The following is a 23259-nucleotide window of genomic DNA, read 5'->3' as shown; positions in this document are numbered from 1 at the left end:
TAAAATGTAAAGCAAAAAACCGAGCAATTAAATAATTATTATTTTTAATTAGATGGTAAGATTTATCAATTTTAGTATCATCAATAATGTGAAAAAAAATTTAGTACGATTAGATATCGAGTAAAAAATTTATCCTCAGATCATATTTGTTAAAAAAGAAGAAGAAATAGTTAAAAATTTATCCTCAAATCATATTTGTTAAATAAGAAGAAGAAATAAGTGAAACTTTTTTATTTTAACGTTCTTATTAATAAAAATCTACCATCTAGATAAAAAATTATTAACTAAAAACTTCTGTTGAAAGAAAATTATAGAACCGGCATGCCTAAAATAATTTTAGATATTACGTTTGTTGTTGTATTTTAAGCACTGGTACTGTGGTACAATTGCATTAACATCTGGATACTAGAAGGTGGTTCAAACTCCTAAGAAAATGCGGACATGTCCAAGTTTGCTAGTCCCGTGGTAGAAGGTTCCAGAACTGGATTGATTTTACCTTTTTTTTTCTGGAGAATTGGACTGATTTAGTGTCTGTTCGGGAACAATCATTTTTGGCGTTTTCTGATTAAAATCTGACTTTTATATTTTTTCTGACGGTGTAAAAATTAAAATCAATCATCAATATCAATCAATCAATATACTTATATAAAAGAGAAGCGAGGGGCGTGTAGGTGGTGCTTCTCAGATAGTTTCGTTCTATTTTTTTAATTTTCTAAAATTTTTGGATGGAAAATATCAAAAATAAAAATTTGGCATAAATTATTCTGATTCTGTTTCAGATTATTCTCATTCCACATATTATGCTCATTTATTGCAATTAATTTGTGAACATCCATTTTTCTCAAACTGTATTTTAGAGTGGACATCTAATTTGAAACGAAAGGAGTATAAAAATGAACATGTAATATGAAATAGAGGGAATAAGTCTTAATTTACTTTTTATTTTAATCGAGAAGGGGCTTACCCAAACGGTCCTGTGGTTGTACCGTACTCCCTCCCTCCCAAATTAGATGGCCTCGTTGATTTTGGCCACACAATTTAAGGTTCATTGACCGCATAGATACGTGATTTATTTTTAAAATTTTATTTTTGCAAATAAAAATTAAAATATGAAATTTTCATTTATAAAAGAAAAAATAAAAAAATAAATTTCTTCTTCAAAAAAAAAAAAAATTTGGAAGTAAACGGTCAATGCATCTAAAGTTACGTGTCTAAAGTCAACGGGGACATCTAATTTGGGATGGAGATAGTATTTTTTTGTTGTTTGCTGCTGTCAACTTTAACCATTGACAACGATTCACCTTTCAGCCGATCATTTAAACACAGGCACCCACCTTCCTAAAAGATCCAGCCCATCTCGCTCAGAGCATCTAGGACGGGCCGCACATCCATTAATAAAGATAACCACGTCCACGTGGCCTGATATAATTATAGATTATTCTTTTTAAATTATTTTCCTTGAACTAATATGACAAAAATTTCCTGAAACCATCCTCTAAAAAATATGCGCATATCAAAAGAAACCACCGAAATAAATATTTTTTCTAATAATGTAGACTTTTCGATTTATGAATTACTTTTATTTATTTTTATATGAATATTTTAAAAAGTCGATTCACTAGTTCCAAAAAAAAAAAAGTCGATTTACTTATTTGCATCCAGGCCCAGGATGAAAGCATGTATAATGACTTGTTTTGTATAATTTTAATCTATATTATCCATCAAATTGAAAAAAAATGTTAAAAAATATATTATTTTCTTACATTTCCTAATTTCTCCATAGAATTTAGTAATGATTCCAATATAATATAATTTACTTACAATATTTAATTGAAGTTTTTATTTTAACTTGATCCATGCTCAAACAAGTCAAAAGGTTAATGCAAGGTATACCAGACAGCAGTAGTCCCTGTGAATCATAAATCCGGTGCTTTGCAAGACCACACGAAGATGCAATCATGGAATGCCAAAGTTGGAAATGAGCATAGTCAAATATTGGTACACCTTGACAATCTAATAGTTCACCAATTATTTCCATTTTTTCTACTAATAAAAGTAATTTTGACCAGGCATATATTTTCCGGTCCAAATGATTATTGAATACATAAATCTATAAATAATGTCATGATCGAATACTTTTCTGCTGACTATCTATTTTGCTTGACAAGAGTTGTCTGGTAGACGTGATGTGACAAACCGTTGTATGTGGTCGGGAAAATTTTAATGGAATTGAACGAGAAAAACAAGAGATAATAATAAAAGTTTGACAGAAACTACGGGAGATGGTGGGATGTAATAATTTTGAAACTAGAAAAGGAAACCCTTTTCCAGATATTGTTAAACCTAGACAGAAACTTATGGGATTAACTAGAGTAACTGCAAATTCAGATATAGCAATACACTGTTTGATAACGGTGATTATGAATCAAGCATTGAAAGGTTTCGAAAGCAAACAGATCAAAGAAAGTGTCACATTTGACCTCATTCAGCTGAAAAGGTTGATGTATATAAGTTAAAGCACCTTCAATCATCTGATAAAGAATCAAACAATGTAAATTAGGAATCAAACAATGTAAATTTAAAAAGTTTGAAATTCAAAAGGAAAATATATAGCATTATGCAGAAAGATAGACTAATTTGAGTTAAAGCCCTGTCAAGCATCTGAAAAGGAGCTCCAACCAATTCACAAGGAGTGCCTTCCTGGATGGGAGGCATGCTCAGTCAGTGGCAGTTTACTAGGAGGAAAAACCAGAATGGCCAGATTTTCCAGACAGCAGAAGCTCTGCCGATTTAAAGAAGTACCAGGTTTTCATTTGATTGGGATTTGCTTAATGCGTCAGATACTGACATGTGATCCAGATATGATTTAGTACCAGTGCATGCCACCTCCTGCCATTATTTGCTTCTCGTAACATAGGAAGAACATTATATATAGATGGCGTCAAAGAGTAACCTGAAGATGACTAGCAACAATTTCTAGGGTAAGCTCATTGTCATTCATGATTTCAACTATATTGCAGGCTGAAAATCACAAAGTCGTTTTATCAAATTAGAAATTTTTTGGAGAGGTACTCGATCACTGTCTGAATCCAACTAATGAACTGCATCTACAAACTTTTGTACAAACAAATCTTCATTTCTCCGTAGAGGAGAGACCCTTTCGGAAAGAGCATTTTACATCTTCCTTTTCCTTGTCTACCTGTTCGCGTGGCAAAGGCAGATTCCCATGACTATCTCTTCAGTCATCAAAGATGAGTTTTCAGAATTTTACAGTTTTTCACATCACATGTTGCCAATATTTCTTAAGTTCCAGATTTCTAATAGGTTTTACAAAATAGTCTCGAGCTCCATGCCTGACTCTCATCATCACATTTTCTGTGATATTATTTCACCACCTTCCCTGCAGCCAGATGAGAAATTTTCAGTGACTAAAAATACATAAAAGTTTCTTTAGTTCACATTCAGTTTGAAGTGGCAGACTGCATGAACTGATTCTTGAGAGCTCAAAACCATCTCCAAATTTAACACAATATCATGATTTTCTTCTTCCTTAGCGACGCCAAAGCTTCAGATGCATCTGTCATCTGTGCGACTGCATAAGTACTTGTGAGTAAAGAAAATGAGAAATATCCAAACTCATACAAGCAGCAAGATTTAAAACTAATTTGTTAGGTAAATTAAAATTTCCCAATTCTTACAGGATAATAACACTACGTAGTTTAAATTTTCTTAGATTCAGGTTTCAGAATTTTATGGAGCAGACTTTTCAGAAAAATTTATACAATATTTCCCCATAAGTTTTTTTAGGTTATATATCGAATTATATTGTTTGCAAGTTTTAATAATCCAATGATATGAATGTAAACTATTGTGTTCAAAATTGGCATGGCCTGCAAGCCCATATTTGAACATGGATCATCAATGAGTTTATGTGGTGAATATTGTTGACTCCAAAACCTCACAACAAGATTGGACCAAGTCGGACTTATTATTCGGCTAGGCCATTCCATAAGTGGGACTCATTATCTTATTGCCCTCCTTGGGGTCCTGACTCTTTCAGCGGATGATCAAGACATGAAGGCTCAGTCATCCCGGTTCGGACCACGAATATATCTTTTAAGATCTATATCTCCGCTCTCTCGAGATCTCTACTTTCGCTTATTGTATCGCAATCCATTCTCTAACCCGCTTCATGTCAGTTTCTCTAGCCATTTGCGTTCGGATCATACGAGATACAGACTTTTTGATGGTTCCGGAAAATCCTAATCCATCTAAATTATTTGTTTCCAAAGAACTATATGGTAGCCTGAACCCTATGAATTAGGGTATGCAGGCCTTTTGTATCGCTAACTCAGTCAACGTCAGAGAACACTTTCGAGGATCAAATACAGGATCAACTATAATCTTTACCTATCTCCGTCTCGTGTTTTTCGTAACGTTCATCTTGCATTCAAGTTCCCACATTTGTTGTTAATTATTTTCTACGATTAACATAAATTATATTAATTAATAATATAATCAAGATCATAAATTTCTTAATTTTGTTGAACTTCTTTAAGCCAAATGGGGGTGTTGTTGACTGTTAAATTTCTTGGCTTGGAGCAAGACATATCACCATCACTATCATTTCAAATCTGAGAATACTAGTAATAAGTAAGTAAAAGCGTGTGATTCTCCAGAGATAAGATAACGAATGTCGACTATCATTTGTCAGCTCTCGCAATGATCAAATATCATCAAATGTATGTACACACCTATAGCCTTAATTATCACGAAACTAAGTTTTTTTGGCAGCAAGTTGTTGATAGCAAGATTCTTAACATAGCAAAAGATCAAACCAAATACATTCAAATGTGAGGCACTGCATTCCGCTTGCTGCCATAACCAAGTCAACTTCTAGTATGTCAACTACTAGATAAAAATATCAATTGCCAGAGAACAGAGTGTATAAAAACATCTTAATTGTCAGTTTAGTTACAGCACACTAAAGAAATGCAGACACTTGTGGCCTATGGCTTTGTGACCATGCTAGTGTTGCTAGCTAGGCCAGCTACCACATCCGACATTAAGAACGCCATCGCCAAGGCCAGAGTCATAACAAAACCAGGATGCAAGAGCAAGTGTGGGAACTTAACCGTGCCATATCCATTTGGCATTGGAGTAGGCTCCGGTTGTTCCATAAACTCTTCGACCTGGTTTGATGTTAACTGCAACACTTCATTCAACCCTCCCAGGGCTTTCATAAGTGATGGCAATATTCAAATATTTGACATATCAGATACTCAGATGCGAGTTGCTAATGTCTTGGCAACGAGCTGTTACACTTCTACTGGCGAATTAACTGTTAACAGATATGCCTACACAAATCTTCTAGATACTCCTTTCAGTTTCTCAAATTTAAACACTTTTACTGTGGTCGGTTGTGATGCTTTGGCGTTGATCAAAGGGTCCGAACAGAGGAACTTCAGTGGCGGTTGCATTTCTGTATGCTCCAAACCTGAGGATATTCTTGATTATGGTTGCTCCGGGATTGGTTGTTGTCAAACAGCGATACCAAAAGGTCTAAGTGTGTATTCAACTATTCTGGCTTCTTTAAGAAACCATACTCGGGTTTGGTCATTTAATCCTTGTAGCTATGCCTTTTTGGGTGAGAAGGACAGCTTCAAGTTTCGCGGTGCTTCAGATTTATCTGATCCCACGTTCTTAAATAGGACGGTGGATAGTGTACGGATAGTCCTCGACTGGGTGATAGGGAATCAGACTTGTGATGAAGCTCGCAAGTCAAATGTTTATGCATGTCAATCAAACACTTATTGCACTAATTCAGACAATGGCTTTAGCGGCTACTTCTGTAGCTGCCTTAAGGGTTTCGAAGGAAATCCATATCTAAGTCCTGGCTGCCAAGGTAAACTTAATCTACATTTACTCAAGAACAATAGCTATATTATTATTCATGGTCCTGTCCCGGGCAATCCAGCACACAGGATTTTAACAAAATTTTAATAAGTTTAATGCTTTTTAATTATTGGACGGGTAAAATGACCTCATTTAACAGTTAAAAAGCGTTGAACGAACGCCGTCCAGCATTTAAAAAGCGCGGGACATGTTTAAATTTTTTTTATAATCGTGGTAATTCATATTCATCCAACAGCCCAGATTCTGATGCTAGTTAAAACATCTTTGGCAATCGATTGCCAGGGAAGAGGACCCATTATTCATTACTAGTTGTGCCTGTATAATCTGTTGTGTGGTTTTGTTGGCAGATATTGATGAATGTGCTCATCCAAACAAAAATTTGTGCGAGAAAATTTGCATAAATACACGAGGGAGTTATAATTGTTCTTGTCCACCTGGATATCATGGCAATGGTAAGAAAAATAGCCAGGGTTGTATAGCCGAGAATTCCAAGTTTCCGGTGATCAAATTCTCACTAGGTACGGGATGTGGTTTCTTGGCCTTGATGTTTGGAGTAAGTTTTTTGTATTCTACCATCAAGAGAAGGAAACTAATAAAAGAGAGGGAGAAGTTTTTTCAGCAAAATGGTGGGGTGTTATTGAAACAACAAATTACTTCGAGTGGCAGTGGTGGTGTCGAGTCATCCACGAGGATTTTCACAGCTGAAGAGTTGGAGAAAGCTACGGATCATTACGCTACTGATAGGATTGTTGGACGCGGTGGTTATGGCACGGTGTACAAAGGAACTTTAGGAGATGATCGTGTTGTTGCAATAAAGAAGTCAAGAATCATAGACGAGAGCCAAATAGAGCAATTCATCAATGAGGTGGTCATTCTCACACAAGTTAATCACAGACATGTGGTGAAGCTCTTGGGGTGTTGTTTGGAGACTGAAGTCCCGTTGTTAGTCTATGAGTTTGTCGCGAATGGTACTCTATTTCAGCACATCCACAACAGTAGAGGAGTCATGTGGTTATCTCTTGAAAATCGCTTGAGAATAGCCACAGAATCTGCTGGTGCACTAGCCTATCTTCACTCGGCAGCATCCATGCCAGTGATCCACAGAGACGTCAAGTCTGCAAACATATTGCTAAACGAGAACTACACCACCAAGATTTCTGATTTCGGAGCTTCAAGGCTAGTACCCTTGGACCAAACACAGGTTACTACATTAGTCCAGGGGACACTTGGCTATCTGGATCCCGAGTATTTCCACACAAGTCAGTTGACAGATAAAAGCGATGTTTATAGCTTTGGTGTAGTTCTTGCTGAGCTCTTAACCGGGAGAAAACCACTTATGCTTCAAAGTCCTGCAGAGGAGAAGAATCTTGCAACGTACTTCATAATGTCAGTTAAGGAAAATCGGTTGTTTCAGATACTCGAGCCACGAGTGGTGAGGGAAGGGAGTTTAGATCAATTAGAAGCAGCAGGCAAACTTGTAAAGCGATGTCTTAGCTTGAACGGTGAAGACAGGCCTACGATGAAAGAAGTGGCAATGGAATTGGAAGGTATAAGAAAATACACAAAACATCCTTGGGCTAATAACAATCATCAACAGGCTCTAATGATTCATGATGCTGAAGAATCAACAGACCTGTATACTGTATCATTAGATACTTACAGCAGTATCAGGGATTTCTCCGGACAAGACAGCGTGATGGACACTAAACATTTACTATTCACAGCAAATGGTCCTCGATAAAGCAATTAGTTTAGGATTTGGATATTGAAATCTTAACCCCTCTGTCGTTCAGATGTATCTGAACTTTTGTTGTATGATTTCCTGTAAAAGGAATGCTTTTAAGATGTTTGTTTATATCTCCTATATAAGAGAATAAGGAACCTGAGATACATCTCTGGTAACTTCTCTCAGATTACATGTGTGAGTGTGTTTTCAAGTTAAAAAGTTTTGAAAAGACCGTGCATATAAAAAAAGATATAAAAAGATTGTCCATATCAAAATCAAAATACAATTGTTTTATTGACAATTTGAGGTAAAAGATATGAATATATGAAAAGAACCAAATTTAGGAAAATATGTCTAGAATGACCCGACCCTTACACCCCTTGTAATAGAACGCTATATATAGTCGTCCTTGAGGGGAGAACTTAACAGAAAACAATCTTCTGCCCCAATAATGAAATGACACTAATATATATATATATATATATATATATATATATATATATATATATATATATATGTATGTATGACGCTTACTTCGCACCAATGATTATATACAAACTAGCAAAGCAAACAACAAAGGGCCGTTTGGATCATGCATGGGATTTGAAACAGGTGAACGAGAATGAGATTCTGATACATTAATGTAGTACAAACTCATTCTCATTCCCGTTAATCAGACAAATTTCATGATCCAAATGGCACCTAATTCTAAAAAAAATATATTGGATTTTCAAACAGCACGCATGTAAAGTCAAAACCATACAACTAAAATGAATTCAAGTACATGTAATGTTGATAAAAGACCAAATTCCAACAGATATTATGGAGATGGATAAATGAAGCAATCAGTCTATAAGGCTATAAATAATTCTATAAAAGAATGCCAGCTGTTTGTCTAATTTTCTTGACACAACTCATTGGCTGTTCTATTCAAAAACTCAATTTATTCTCCAGCAATAAATAGAAAGCTTCTACCTTCTGCACTGCTATTCAGACAAGTTCGTAAGCTTTTCTTGTTCAACTGCTTCGCATGCAATTCGAAAATTGATATCATTTCATAGGGGCTGATGAAGTTGGTGCAATCTGTCAAACAAAAGCAAGTCGATTATACATATGACTGCATTTTAAGTCAATTAGATTGAATTATTAATGCAGAGATATTTGCGGATAAATTTAAAATTCTGTTGCTGGTCGATGGACCCAAAAACAAACAAATGTACAAGTGACACAAAAATCTAAAGAAATCTTAGCAAGGAAAACACAAATAAATGATATAGAAGCAAGTTTGGGACTTGTCACCATATCGAATGCAATATGGAATTTGGAGATTAGCATACCTGTTCCCCTTCAGTAGATAATTCATCATCAATGGAACTCAAACTGTTGTGATAATTGTTATCCATCTTTTCTGTAAGAAGCTGCATATATGCACCCTGACCACCCTGTCCATTGACTCTAGGTTTGTCCATGTCCCCGAAGTCAACTGGATATCCTCTACAATCTGAGCCCACTCCTCCACTGAAAGCAGTCGAGATGACATTTCCATTGTGTTGCCCTAAAATATGACAAAAACCATCAATAAAGGAAATAATAGCAAAATATATCACGTCCAATCAAAATTGATTTGAACTAAGAGTTCCATGCATTAACACCAAACTTGTCAAAATTTCAAAAAGAAAATAACTTATCCAACTCTTAACATCAGATACTTATCTAGTAATGCTTAATTGACAACAGTTCAACTGGTAAGAGGAAAAACTGATAAAATGCTGTATTATGGGTCTTGTAAAATGAGACTTTTCATGCAACATATATTTTTCAAACAGATCCGCGTGGTCTGCAAGTAAACAGAAATGGGATATGGTGGAAGAACAAAAATAATTGAAATTAGGGAAATAAATCATTTTCCAGAAATTATAAAAATTAGACCTAAGCTTTTTGGAACTAGAGTAATGAAGTAAAGATATTGCAATGCACTGTTTGATTATAGTTATAACGAATCAGCCTATAAAAAGTTTAGAAAGCAAACATAAAAAGGAAATTTGGAAATATAAAGCAAAACTATTATTTGTTACCAGGTAAAACATTGCGCTGAAAAGGTTGACTGATTTGGTTTGAAGCCCCGTCCAGCATCTGGTAAGGAGCTCCAACAATGCCAAAAGCACCAGAAGGGCCTGGATGTAAGGCATTCTCAGTCGATGGCAATTTGCTAGGAGGAAAACCAGATTGGCCAGCAAAATTGGCAAAACCAAGTTGAGGGCCAGCTTGCACAGTGCCAAAATTAGGAATTTGTGATGACATATTAACATAATCCCCAAACATCACTCTTCCTGGAGGATTTGCCACCCATTGCTGAGCCTGAGCTAATGGGATATTTCCAAGCACTGAAGTAGGTTTGGGTGCTTGTACTTGATTTGGCATATGAGGTGGGTTGTAAGTCTGCTGAGACCACAAGCTCTGTTGGTTTAGAGAACCAATCATAAAGGAATCATTCAGCTGAGAATTGGTTAATGCTTCTGGTTTTGGCAAGTGATCGCGGAAGGAAGTTGTACCACTGCCACTGCTGCAGCCATTGTTTGGGTCTCTTAATATAGGTCTATAATCTGAATATGAAGTTGGAGTAGGATTGAGGTAAGCTTCATGTATTCCTTTCTGACCATTATTATAGACACCGCTTTCTGTCATCCTCATCTGTTCTCTCTTCAAATAATTCCTGTACTTCTGCATTGGAATGTAAATATGATATAAAATTTTCTAGTGTTCTTAGACTGTGATACAAATTTTGAAGTGAGATAACCAGTAAACCTGCACTGAAAAGGCAATATATAGATGGCATCAGATACTAACCTGGAGATGACTAGCAACGATTTCTCGGGTAAGCCCAGGCTCTTTCATGATGTCAACTATTTGTTTCGGGACTGCTTCTGCACAATCATGATACAAAGTTATTAGTCACACATAACTAACAAATTCTATCTTGACTTTTGTTGATATCATTAGCTTTTAATGTGATTTTTTAACAACTTTATTCATTTTAGCATCTATATAATATCATAGATTTTAAGTTTAAAGTATATTGTGTTTTGCTTCGATGAAGTGTACGCAACATTTGTAAGTTGCGCTCATTTGCGGGCTATCTTTGCACTTAAGTGCGCATGGCGCGTTTAATAACCATGCTCCAGTGGAATTAGCGTGCTGCACTTGTAATTTGCGCTTATGCCCCGGGTGTCTTTGCGCTTAACTGCGCATTGCGTGTTTTATGACTATACTCCGGTTTGATAAAAAAAAAAAAGAAGGAAAAAAAAAAAGAAGCTATGCTCCGGTGGGTCTAGATAATTAAAAAAGAAGAAGAAACAAACGTAAAGTAATTTGGTTATTGCAGGCTGGATATCATGAGGGTCGTTTTAAAAACTTAAAGTGTTTGAGTTGGTTCTTACTATCTGCATTCAAGTGATGAACTGCTTCTACAAACTTCTGGTGCAGCTCTTGTGTCCAAGCAAACCTTCGTTTCTTCATAGAGCAGGACCCGTCGGAGATAGCATTTGCATCTTCCTTTTCCTTGTCTTTCCCTTGTCGCTTTTTAAGAGGTAAGTTTCCCACAACTATCTCTTCAGTGATCAACGATGACTTTTCTGGATCCAAGGCAGTTTTCCTCAACACATGTTGCCAAATGTTCTGAAGCTCCAAAATTCTGATAGGTTTCACCAAGTAGTCCCTAGCTCCATGCATGACACCCTTCATTACATTTTCCCGTTTATCATCCACGGACATCACTGCAAGAATTAAATTTACATGCACATCGATCAGAAAAAGAAAAGTTCAGCAACAATAAATCAAGAAACAATATATCCACTTCCAGTTTAAAGTCTCAGACTGTACTTATCACTGGGATGTCCATTTCAAGGCCAATTATTTTCAGGAGCTCAAACCCATCCATGTCCGGCATTCTAACATCAGTCATGACTAAATCGTAGTCATCTTTGTTCGCCCTTAACAACGCCAGCGCTTCAGTTGCGATTGTCACTGGCGTAACTGCATAAATCAGCACTCACATAAGTAAACAAAGAACTCATACAAGCATCTCCTAATTTGTTAAACCAAATCAAATCTCCCCAAAAAATAAGCCTTGGCATCCAACAATCATGTTCATAATACAAATAATCACCCAAACCAATTGCTAAATGGCCAAGCAAACGCAAACAACAAAATCTTCATTAACAAAATCGTATAATTTCATTGCTTTGATTAATTGGGCATGAACATAAAATCAACTAACTGATGAAAAACATGCCTGGAATAAATTCATCTGGCCATATCAAACCCAAAATTAAAGATAAATCAAATAAATATCCATGCGAGATACAAAATATTTTATCGAACTAACACGATTTGCCGAATTTAATAAAATCTAAACTACAAATCGCCATTTTTTATTCGACAACCATTTACATGCACACACTCAAGCTGAAAAAAACACATCTCTGTAATAAATAAAAGAACATATCACACGTACCTCGATACTTGCACTTTTGTAGCATGGCTGACACTGTCTTAAGACTGGTGGGGTCATCATCGACGAGAAGAACTCGCAGGCCCTCCGGGAACTTCGGGTTTTCCGGCATCGGAGTGCCGTCACCGGCGGAATTCTCACTCGTATTATTTTCCGACATGGAGTATATCTCGACGGGTCAAATTTAGTATACAGATATTCAAATGATTGTGTATCAGAAAAAGATTATGCATGACACGGTTTTATAGAAGCAAATACGAGATATTAAAGTAGCAATTCTAATAAAACGTTACTCTCATACTTTTATACAAAAAGTATTATTATTACAAATAGTAAACACAATGGTGAATATATGTTACCAAATCGAGAGCTGAAGTTGCATTTTATATTCGAATGTTATATTTCGTACCCGACCAAAGTCAAACGGTTTTAGACAATATCGACTCATCAGGACCGTGTAAATACTTATTTCCTTTTACCGTATGGTATGATAATATAAAAGATTTGATGTAGATAGGTATAAATACTGATACCCGTAAGTGAGATCGGAATAATTATTCAATGCAAATGTCTCATGACAGCGAGAATGCATATTTTATTCTGGACTATTGTTCGGTGGATGAGGATGGAAAAATCTCTAAAATGTAAAATTTATACTTAGTTAGGAAAAATACGAATGGCCAAAAGAGAAATTATTTATTCTCATCCTCGGTATTGACGTAACAGCTCATTCCTAACTCAAAGCAGCATATTTTTCCTTATATTGAATATAAGTATTTTTTATCGTACTATAAGCTGTTAGAAAACATATTATAATTTTAAAATCTGTGTCGAAAATTTCTTTTGTTATGTAAGAATAATGTTTTTTATCAGACATTTTTACGCTGTTTCTTTTATGTATATTATATTGTATTTTAAATATTTAGTCTGCTAATTTGGACCCACGGACCTTAATTTGTAATATAAATAATATGTTCTTTGATAAACACTTGCTTCTCTACTTCTTTCATTTACATTTATACGGTATTATTAAAGTCAAGATATTAAATATTATGTTTGGTCAATGTGTGTTGGAAAATTAAAAAATTTCAAATGGACGTAGTATAGATATATCACTTGTTCAATACAAATTAATTATTAAAATAAAATGATAATTAAAATTGGAGAAAATCATCCCTATATAACATTATACCTCACCTCGTGACATCACACATCCGGAACCCATTCGCGGTCCCGGATGCGTTGTACTAGTGATATAGAGCATCACTAGGACATTGTTTGATGAAGTTTTTCCATCAAATGCCCTATATTATGATTTATGACTTAGGACACTAAATAGGGCAGATGTTGGACTTACTCTAAGATCCTTAACTCGGGCCCCGTCCTTTATCTTATTAGGCCCGATCATGGTAGACCTATTTTGGACTCCATCTCGGGATCCCACAACCCTTCCTATTCACTTATTTACATTAATTTGTATTTATTTTTATTTTAGTGTTTTCTATTAAAGTAAAATCATCTATCTATGCCATATTATATATGACATATTCCAATGAATCTTTCAAAATATGATTATTATATGTTCAAACATTCTCATGAAAACATATTTTCTGGCCCAATTTTTAATTAGTTTTTTGATCGGCTATTTAGGACTACAGACTTTTTTTATAACGAGAGTTTTATTATAATTAAAACATATTTATATATTCTATTAAAGGCCAACTTTTAATTAGCCTTTTTACATGTGTGGCCAGGCTCCCAGGAACTTATTCAAAATGTTACATAAAAAAACTTATTTAACACACAATAAAAATATATTAATTTAAACATATTTATTAATTATTCAAAAATTTATTTAGAAAAATCATTTTACTCTAATATCATTTTATCTTTTATAACCAGATAAAATATTAAAATAATTAATATTATAATCTATCCATGCATGACACGAGTTATAAAATAATATATATCGGCAATTATTAAAATGTAAATTAAAAAAAATCCCTGATGACATGAGATCACCCATCTAGAATTCGTATATCACCCGATCAATCCATCTAGATCCGTCCAAATCTCATCTAAGACTTCAAACAAATAGTTAAGGAAAATGCTATATCCACATCACATTTTTAACATCCAGAGCAAACAAGTATATAAAGACAAAACTGGTCTGTGCATACACAACAATAACAAAAGGAAAACAATAATGTGAGAGATAATTTCATCTTTTTATGCTTTTTTAGCTCTGGATATACAAATTTGCTCCGAATATAACATTCATCATAGTTAAAGAGTCCAAATTTGGTCTCAATCCGATTCCATTAAGTCCCATCTTGATCCTGTTAAGAGCATCTCCAAGGCTAATCCCTACATTGACTACTTAAAATATAATAAAATAATGGTTACTTAAAACATAAGTAAGCAAAAAATTGTTTTATTTCAATGGTATTACCTATACCTGTTACCTATAATTTAAAAATTAGTATTTATTCAATATTTAAGGTAATATATGTGAGAAGAAGTAGAGTTGGAGTAAATAAGGGGATGAGTTTTCTCCCCCCTAAAATTTTTAGGGGATGGGGAGTTGCGTTGGAGGACTGATTTTTGATCCTAACCCCTAAATCTTGTCCACCTAGACCAAATATGAGTAAGGAGAGCTTGCATTAGGGTTGCTAAGAGCATCTCCAAGAGCCTCCTTGTTGGCTCCTAAGAGCAAGTCCAACACTATGCTAAGAGGTTCCCTAAAAATATTATAAAATAATATGTCTTAGTGATTTAGCACAAGATTTAGCACATGAGCTCCAATAGTACTCCCTATATCCATTCCCTATTATTATAATAATATTAAATTTAAACAACTTCATAGTGGAGGAGAGAGGGAAATGATGTGGGGGAGAGAGAGAAATGAATATTTTAATGATAAAAATAGTTTAAAAGTGGCTAGCATATTCTAAAAATAGGGAATGGGAGGTTTGTGCTAGTGATTTAGCACATCACTAACATAGTGTTGGAGTGCAATTTTATCCAATATTCCCTATTTTTGGATTTAAGACTTGATTTAGCACATCTATTGGACTTGCTCTTAATAGACTTGTTTCGAGATCCATTCCTAAATCCCATGATCCTTTCGAACCTCATCCATTACGTTGATTTATATTTAATTTTAGTCTAGTATTTTGTATTAGAAGTAGGACTCTCTCGGTATATATATTTAAATAATTATAAAAATAATTTTAATATTACACTAATACTCTGTTTAAAAAATTATTATACTAATACTAATATATGTAATATTTTTAATAATTTACCCTAATGTTCCGGTAAATTATTGAAACCCAAATCACCGATTTGATTAGCGATCGATAATACCAAGAATCCAACACCCGCTTTCTCTCTCCTCATCATCGTCAACACTCTTGTTCTCTCCCAATCTCTCTCTCTCTCCCGCACACACAAATATCTACATACTAATGGGCTTGAAAGATAAAAAATCGAAGCAAACGAACAGCAGCAATCAGCAGCAGCACCAGAACGGTGGTCACTTTTCTCCTTTCAAATTTGCTAAATTGGTTGATCCCGATGCCTCCTGGGACAAGGTCTCTTGCTCTTTCACTTCTCTTATCCTTTTAATTTGCTCTTCTTTGTGTAATTTACTGTCATTATATGCGTCTGCTGCTTTCGAAAATCTACTAATTATGGTTACTTAGGCTTTCATTCTCTGATGTGCTTTTTTGATAGGGTTTATAAAGATAGATTAGGTGATTTGGAGTGTATTGGAAGTATTGTAGGCAGAATTATACGAGTTTTGCTTCGTATAAGACGGTTTTTGGCCTTATAAGAGTTAGTTGGAGGTGGTGACTATATCACATCCAATTGTAAAGAATTTAAAAGGAGGATGATAATGTGATCGAGTGTTGTGAAGAGATTGATTGATCTGCAAAGAGGCTTTTTATAAGGAAAATTAGACAATGTTTATCTTATTTTTGTGAGATCTGCCTTTTTGCTTGGTCTATAATTCGACTTAGGATCTTTGATCATACATTAGTAACCACAACTGTTGATAGTTTCTTTGTATGCGTTTCATGCATCTTTCTGCCTGACAAATCTGGTGAATGAGGCTGGGGATTTGAAGCTGGTAGTGGTGTAGTGTATCGTTTATACTCAGATGCAATTTTTATTCAAGCCATTGTATGTTTAGCCTTATTAGTTACTAGCTTGACGAAGGGACTCTTCAGTTGGGCTACCGTATGCGAGTCTGACTTGCCCGGCTCGGCTGAGTGCGTATCAGACTCGCCAGGAGGCGAGTCGGCATGAAAACAGCATCTGACTCAGCCCCGACACAGGATGACACATATCTGACTTGGACCAACTAGAAAAAGGACAGACCAACTAGATAAAGCACAACCATTATCCTTTTAACCTAATTTTCAAGCATCCGCCTATGTAGATGCACACATCTGCTATATATATACCATCAGAAACCCTATTTCAATCTCATTCTGTAACATCTATACTCTTGTTGAACCAGAAATGGAGTGTTTCCTTTTTACACAAGATGGACAGAATGTTGACTGTTCTTTTATTAGTTTTCCACTTCTTTCGAAGAATGAAACTTTTAATACTTGTTGTGAACTTATGATTTATGAAATAAAATGTGTAGTGTTTTACATATACAAATCTTATCATGAATATATATATATAAGTAAATAAGTAAATGTGTTATTTGTATTTGCCGAGTTCTGTATCCAAGACTCCTCGATGTTTGGAGAATCTCTGCCGTATCTGAGACCGTGCTTCCTAGGTTAGTAGTGATTGTTATTTGATTTTCTGTTTTTAAGTCATAATAGTTTTTGGAGTGAGGCTTTTTCTTTCATCCACTGAAATGGATAGAGGAACAGGACAACAGGTATCAAATTACTATAAGAATTAGTTATTTGAACTTCACATGAAAGTTGAGACTGATATTGCGGCGTAGACTTTGTCTTTATAAGTGCAGAAATTGAATTCAATTACTAATATACTTGGAATTGTAATTCAATGATTTTAGCAATTAATTTTGGACATTAATTAATGTCAAATGCAAGCGCTGTTGTCATGATGCTGCTTTTTTCCCCTTTGGTATGGGCAGGATTGCGCTTTGAATTTTTTTGACTGCTGATGTTACACTTTTATTTTGTAGGATCAATTGGGCGACGTCCTACATTGGATCAGACAAATAGTTGCCCTTTTATGCGGGTTGATATGGGGTGCAATTCCTTTGATAGGTGGCATCTGGATTGTCATGTAAGTTGAGGCTTGTAAACTTCTGTATGATGTAGTGCTGATAAATAGTTGTATGTGCAGTTCTTCAAACTGAACTTGTCTGATATTATTGTTTGTTGCCTCACACTTTCCAAGATCATTGACAAAATTTTATGAACTTTAGTTTATACTTGGTGTTAAATTAAAGCAATGTTTTTTTTATTTTATAAAAAAACTGCAGTAAGGAAATTTCTGAGAGTAAAATTTAAGAAGAAGCTGAGCATTGATTGTTTACTTTATAGCACCGATTTTCTATTTCTTATATATAAGTCTCTTGCCTACTTTGTAATATGCAGCACATAGATTATATAAATTTAATATACACTTCCAGTTTCTTCTTGCCACGCTTCAACGGGAGGGTGCTTGTGGGCTTTTCCAAACTGGTTTTTTCTCCCGCTTCTTTAAGACATAGTTAGTTGCCTCATTCAGCAAGCCGATTTTACCCCTTTGGTCTCTCTTCAGTTTAGTGAATTTGCTTTCTTTTTTTCGAGCCTAGCACTGACATGTTAATTGATAGTGTTTCTTAAGTGGAGTTTTGCTAGGGTTTCCTTGCGTAGGCACACCACTGATTTGATTGTTTGTGCTAATTTTATTTGATGTTTCTTGTGTCAACCATCTACGTATATAGGCCGAGGATTTTGGAAATAATAGGGACAGACTGGGTCGTATATATATGCGGATATTAGGTACATTTGTTACTTGTTTGGGCTGATTTTAACATGAAGAAGTCAGACCCTTCCAATCGTAAGTTAGAGCATCATAAACATCAGCCCTTGAGAGGTTGGTAAATTATAAGGTTTCCCTATATATGCTCCAAACAATTAGTTTTTATGAATATCTTCCTGCTTCTAAATTTAGCGGAAATTACTGAAAGTACTTGTCAAGGGCCTAATGATTTCATAGATGATCTTAAGGGAATCCTCTACAAAATTCTCATGTTTTTAATGTCAAGATAAACCAATTTTCAAGACGAGGTCTCATTTTAAATGTCTACTATAGTACTGACAGCAACACCTCTTGACAATAGTTTCAATGTCTGGTATAGTGCTGACAGCAGCCAGCAGCACCAATTACAGACATATGTTTAAGTACATCATGTGGTCATGAGTTTGAGTTGGGTATCCCTGACGTCATCATAATTTCAGTGTCAAGATGGATCGATTCTTAAGCGGGGTCTTTTTGGAAAATTTAAGCTATGCTCAAGGGCTTTTAGCGGTCCACTTTTTAATCCACGGATAGGCCTTTTAATCGCTAGACAGGTAATAGAGTTAAGGCGTGTTTAAAGAACCGCGTTGTATAGCAATAGGGCTTGGGAAGAGGAGAAACAATTGTATATGTAATAAATTTTTGTGCCCACTCTTCCCTTGCTCTATTCATGTGTATATATATATATATATATATATATATATATATATATATATATATATATATATTTACGCTTTATCCTAAAATATTGAGAGTTAGTAACATGATTGAGAATGACCTTTGTGAATACCAAGTGAGTGAAGCTATGGACGAACATCTATATAATTACATGAAACGAAGTTGTTAATTAAATAAAGTGAACTCTAATCTCTTTAATTATAAACTTCTTTCTTATTTCTCTTATGTTTTTCTGCATCGTGTTCATTTAATCCAAAAAATATTCATGTTATTATTCCAATGTAACAATAATTGAAAAATTACAATCATTGTCATGTGCATATAGATAAATTATCCCTTTTTTGCATATATTGATAGCGTGCAAAGTAGCCACATTATCTATGGTTGTAAATATAGTCTTCTCAATGTGTACCACCATGCTATTGTTCACCCACTTATCCCCCATCCTATTAAGAAAATAAGATCGACTTGACTAAGCAATGACCCTTTAACATTTCATGTTGCAATAGGTTAACATTTCATGCCGTAGTCGGTATAGCTAAATTTAGCTTGACGATTAGTTTTATGTGTCTTTGTGATAACCATCTTAATATCAAGCTCTCCAATATCTTGAAGTATCCTGAGGTTAGGAAATTATTTCATCACTCCTAACATGATATTTTAAAATGTTTAAAAGAACCAAGAACTCTCGAGTCTCAGTCCATAAGAGAAGATCTTCTATATGTAATGGGGAAAACCAAAATAGGTAAACATATTTAAAACTTACAAAACGAATTTTCGGGATTAGGAGAACAAATGCAAAAAAGTAAAATTGTGTTCCCTTTTTGGAAGCAATTTCTCATCTCCTAAAAGATGAGATCAATAACCTAAAAAGAGAATTTTAAACAAAGAGATATTAATGATTGTTAAACAACCATCTCTTTGAAAATCTTTAGGCTACAGTTGAGGTTACAAAATGGATCCTATATATTAACATTATTGTATGTTAATATAGCTTGTATGTATTATATGTTATTAGTTAGAAGTAAACTTTATTGTACTTTATTGCAAAGTAAAATTGTATTGCATATATAGTTTATTAGTAATATTCTAAATTATGGTAGAGGATAAGAAAAGATCTGTTTTCTTTATTATCAAGATTTTGCTTAGCGGCTAAGCTTATGGATTCATACTATATAAGGAGATGTTATATGTTATTATGGTAGATTTTGATCGATTATTGAAATTGAGAATTGATTCTCTCTTGTTATGGATTGGATCCTAACAATTTCTTCTATCATGCAGTTGGATTAGGTGGATTTTCTTGCGGTTGATCCACATATATATCTTTTTATATTTTTAATCCCTGTCCAGCATTAAGTAGACAGCACCAAAATGATAGATTAATTCAAATAATGGGGTGGGACTTGTCACTTGGGAGGGATCAAAGCCGAGACGTCTGCCCATATCTGAACCTGATGCCATTTTATGTGACTTTTTTCCACTATAACCTGAATGTGCTAGTAAAAGGTTCTAACTGGATCATATACAATTAACAGTTCATGTTAGAGTTAATTTCATGACAATGTATTTATTCTAATATATTATAATGTATGTTAAAAATAGCTGTTAATGTGTCGGGTTACATTGCAGAGGCTAGATACCAACTCTTTCATCCATGCTACCACATCTTGTAGTATCTATAGACTACTGATACTGATAGGCGATAGCAATGTTTTTAATTTTGAAGTTTATATATCATTTATCATGCCTTGTTCATCGATTTTTCTAGATAGTTGATCAATCTCATCTTTAAGACAACTGCGCGAGTAGGAAAATTATTATACATGAAAAACCCTATGACGTTTGCACCCTTTAATGCTTTTCATTCTAGTAAAGCTTGAGGGGAAGATGTTGTAAATGAGATATCATAAATTTCGAATGTGTTTGTCGAAGAATAATCCAACTCAAACCTATCTTGAATGTATAGTTATCTTGGGAAATGAACATGCAACTGACAAACTAAATAATCTGAACTCAAATTAAATATCAATAAATATCCGTATATTATTATCGATAATGTATTCGAGTACACACGTCATATGTGGGAAATACGATTGTTCTTAAAAAAAAAACATCCATGATGCATCCTTAAATCCACAAAAAAGGTCATTTGATTTTTTTAGGGAAATTATTCAACTTCTTCTAACTTTTGGTGCGCTCGTTCGGGTGAATGTACTAGAAAAAGGGAAGAATAAATTAATTGAAGTTGTTTTATCTTGTGGGTAAATGTTTATAAATTCAATTCCTTCATTCTGTGGCTAGCATCTAAACTAGAGGCTCAACCTAGTAATTTGAGAAAGAATGATCCTTCCTCAATCTTACTCGTCTCATCTACCTCCATTGTTTCTTCTTTATATATATATTTTACACTTTTCATTCCATTTTGTACTCCCCAATCAACGGATTTATAATAGGTTAAAATTTGACTTGCGTTATTATAAAATAACTAGGTTGTTTTTAAAAATTATATTTTTGAATGTTGCAAATATATTAAAATGGAACTGGCATCCAAACTTTACACTTGGACATTAGAACTATAGTTTTATATAATATTTACTGAGATTATAATAGTATATGATTTGCTTAATTACTTTGAAAGAGTTTGATTTCATGATTATACCATTAATCTATTGATTTCTTCATCGTGGCATTAGAAACAGTCAAAATTTGAGTTTAGTTGCATGTTCATCAAATATGCTACCTATCGCTTGAGACACGCCTTGGGTGATGGGTCTACTTCTTCAGGCATTTAAACCCCTTTTCCATGTTTGTCCTCTTTTCGGTGTTAAATTATTATGCCTCTAAACAAGGAATTATATGAGAGGTCTAGGGCCAATCAAGAATTTGGTTATATAAGCTTCATTGTCCGAAGTTGTTGGTTGTTCAGATCTAATCTCATTCCCAACAATTTACCTCCGGCATAAAGTAATGGATGTTGGCAATCGTGTGTCTGCTACCTGGATTGCGTTAATTATTATTATCTTGTGTATTTAATTTTCCAGTATAAATTGTGTTTTCAACGAGGTGGATAGTTTGACACTTTTTATTCGTATGCTCATCAATCTTTTATGTTGCAAGTACAATGCATAATTAATTTTTATATTGATGAAATAGTTAAGGCTTTTATGGAAATCGCTTGAACTTCTTTACTAGTAAGTGCAGATGGTAATTTGTGGTTGCTGATTTTTGTTACAGATTTCTAGTTATCTCCTCTGCACTAATTTATGGTTATTATGCAATGCTGCTAAAAGTTGATGAAGAAGATTTTGGTGGTCATGGTGCTCTCCTGCAAGAGGGGCTCTTTGCTTCTATAACGCTTTTTTTGGTAGCCTAAACTTCTGATTTTCTGTATGCCACTATGCTTGCTAGCAAATTTACCTGTTCAATAATCATAATTTTTTTTTTTTTTCAGCTTGCATGGACTTTGGTTTACAGTCTGGGACACTTTTAATGGCCTCAATCTCATCAATACTGCAGCCTCTCTTTTTCCTACCTGTAGCTTTCTATGAGTTGGCCAATTTTAGGACTCAAGCACATTGCTCCAGATAAGACCAGGAAATCCTGCAGTCCAAATCATTGAGCATTTTGGAACCATTTCTTCAGTCTGTGCAGTGTCAGCTTTCAGTGGGCTGGCATGCTTAGCTTTTAATGATATTTAGTTTTTTTTTGTACTCTAATAGTTTCATTGGCGGGAACTCAATCATGTTTTAGTCAAGTAATATTGTGTATGTTGTATTGATTTAAATGCATTATAATTCCATATGTACTTGTGGGAGAAGGTACCTTGTGGTAGGTTTTTATTCTCAATTTAACCATCTCTATAGCATACCTTACCCAAATAAAAGAGGTGACATTTTTTGCAACAATTGTGAAGTTGGACTGTTACAGCTAAACCAGGTCTAATTATTTTAGTCCATGTCGTTCTAAACCGACATTTTTGTTGATCTTCATATCTGAATAATTTGCTCCCTTTGGTGGGGTTTTTTTTTTTTTTTGTGTACTTTAAAGTGCTGTGGAAGCCTGCTCCAACCAAAAGAATACAAAGCACTTTGAAATAATTGCAAACGACTTGGCCACTGTTTATGTAGCTTGAAATTTGAATGAGGTCTTTCCAAATATTTACGTTTTTGCTTCTACATCTGTTATTGTTGCTAGTAAAACAACTTCTGAAATGTTCAACAACCCTCTGGTTCCCCTCTTGTTTGAAAGCATGAATGAAAGAAGTGAAAAATAAATTTACCTTAAAATAGTACTATGACGATGCGGGACAGAGTGTGACTCCATATGTTTGTAGTCAATTACTCAATGTGATGCAGTGCTCGTCATTCTAATCCCTGAAGTCGGACATTCACATTTTGATGCTAGTGCAGATGTAATGTAA

General features: G+C 34.5%; 3 protein-coding genes across 4 annotated transcripts; 2 read left to right on the top strand and 1 right to left on the bottom strand.

Moving 5' to 3' along the window:
• The first annotated feature begins 4884 nt into the window (after positions 1–4884).
• On the top strand, positions 4885–7803 carry LOC108221750 (wall-associated receptor kinase 2). The gene is made up of 2 exons (XM_017395607.2): positions 4885–5905; positions 6264–7803. Exons 1-2 carry the CDS (start codon positions 4993–4995, stop codon positions 7655–7657), a joined length of 2307 nt encoding a protein of 768 aa, XP_017251096.1. The 5' UTR covers positions 4885–4992; the 3' UTR covers positions 7658–7803.
• Positions 7804–8692: 889 nt separating this feature from the next.
• On the bottom strand, positions 8693–12312 carry LOC108221749 (two-component response regulator ARR12). The gene is made up of 7 exons (XM_017395606.1): positions 12156–12312; positions 11522–11674; positions 11080–11415; positions 10490–10566; positions 9718–10363; positions 8980–9197; positions 8693–8725 (listed from the first exon to the last, which is right to left on the bottom strand). Exons 1-7 carry the CDS (start codon positions 12310–12312, stop codon positions 8693–8695), a joined length of 1620 nt encoding a protein of 539 aa, XP_017251095.1.
• A 3177-nt stretch (positions 12313–15489) lies between these two features.
• LOC108219775 (uncharacterized) lies at positions 15490–22656 on the top strand. 2 transcript variants are annotated; one of them, XM_017393284.2, is made up of 4 exons: positions 15500–15748; positions 17332–17435; positions 22074–22203; positions 22291–22656. In XM_017393284.2, the coding sequence occupies exons 1-4, from the start codon at positions 15623–15625 to the stop codon at positions 22327–22329; spliced, it is 399 nt and encodes a 132-aa protein (XP_017248773.1). In that variant the 5' UTR covers positions 15500–15622; the 3' UTR covers positions 22330–22656. The 2 variants fall into 2 exon arrangements, with proteins under 2 accessions (XP_063949102.1, XP_017248773.1); XM_064093032.1 differs by lacking the exon at positions 22074–22203 and having other exon boundaries at positions 15490–15748.
• Positions 22657–23259: the final 603 nt, after the last annotated feature.

Source organism: Daucus carota, chromosome 5 (assembly GCF_001625215.2).
Source record: "Daucus carota subsp. sativus chromosome 5, DH1 v3.0, whole genome shotgun sequence".
Taxonomy (NCBI): Eukaryota; Viridiplantae; Streptophyta; class Magnoliopsida; order Apiales; family Apiaceae; genus Daucus; species Daucus carota.
This window is presented reverse-complemented; position numbering and strand designations above follow the sequence as displayed.

Excerpts from the sequence above, each read along its gene's own strand:
- LOC108221750 (XM_017395607.2), top strand. The coding sequence starts at position 4,993 with ATGCAGACACTTGTGGCCTATGGCTTTGTGACCATGCTAGTGTTGCTA. Across the intron at positions 5,906-6,263 it reads TCTAAGTCCTGGCTGCCAAG|ATATTGATGAATGTGCTCAT; the intron begins GTAAACTTAATC and ends TTTTGTTGGCAG.
- LOC108221749 (XM_017395606.1), bottom strand. The coding sequence starts at position 12,312 with ATGTCGGAAAATAATACGAGTGAGAATTCCGCCGGTGACGGCACTCCG. Across the intron at positions 11,675-12,155 it reads ACAAAAGTGCAAGTATCGAG|TTACGCCAGTGACAATCGCA; the intron begins GTACGTGTGATA and ends TGATTTATGCAG. Across the intron at positions 10,567-11,079 it reads TCATCACTTGAATGCAGATA|AAGCAGTCCCGAAACAAATA; the intron begins GTAAGAACCAAC and ends ATGATTGTGCAG.
- LOC108219775 (XM_017393284.2), top strand. The coding sequence starts at position 15,623 with ATGGGCTTGAAAGATAAAAAATCGAAGCAAACGAACAGCAGCAATCAG. Across the intron at positions 15,749-17,331 it reads CCGATGCCTCCTGGGACAAG|GATCAATTGGGCGACGTCCT; the intron begins GTCTCTTGCTCT and ends TTTATTTTGTAG. Across the intron at positions 22,204-22,290 it reads CTTCTATAACGCTTTTTTTG|CTTGCATGGACTTTGGTTTA; the intron begins GTAGCCTAAACT and ends TTTTTTTTTCAG.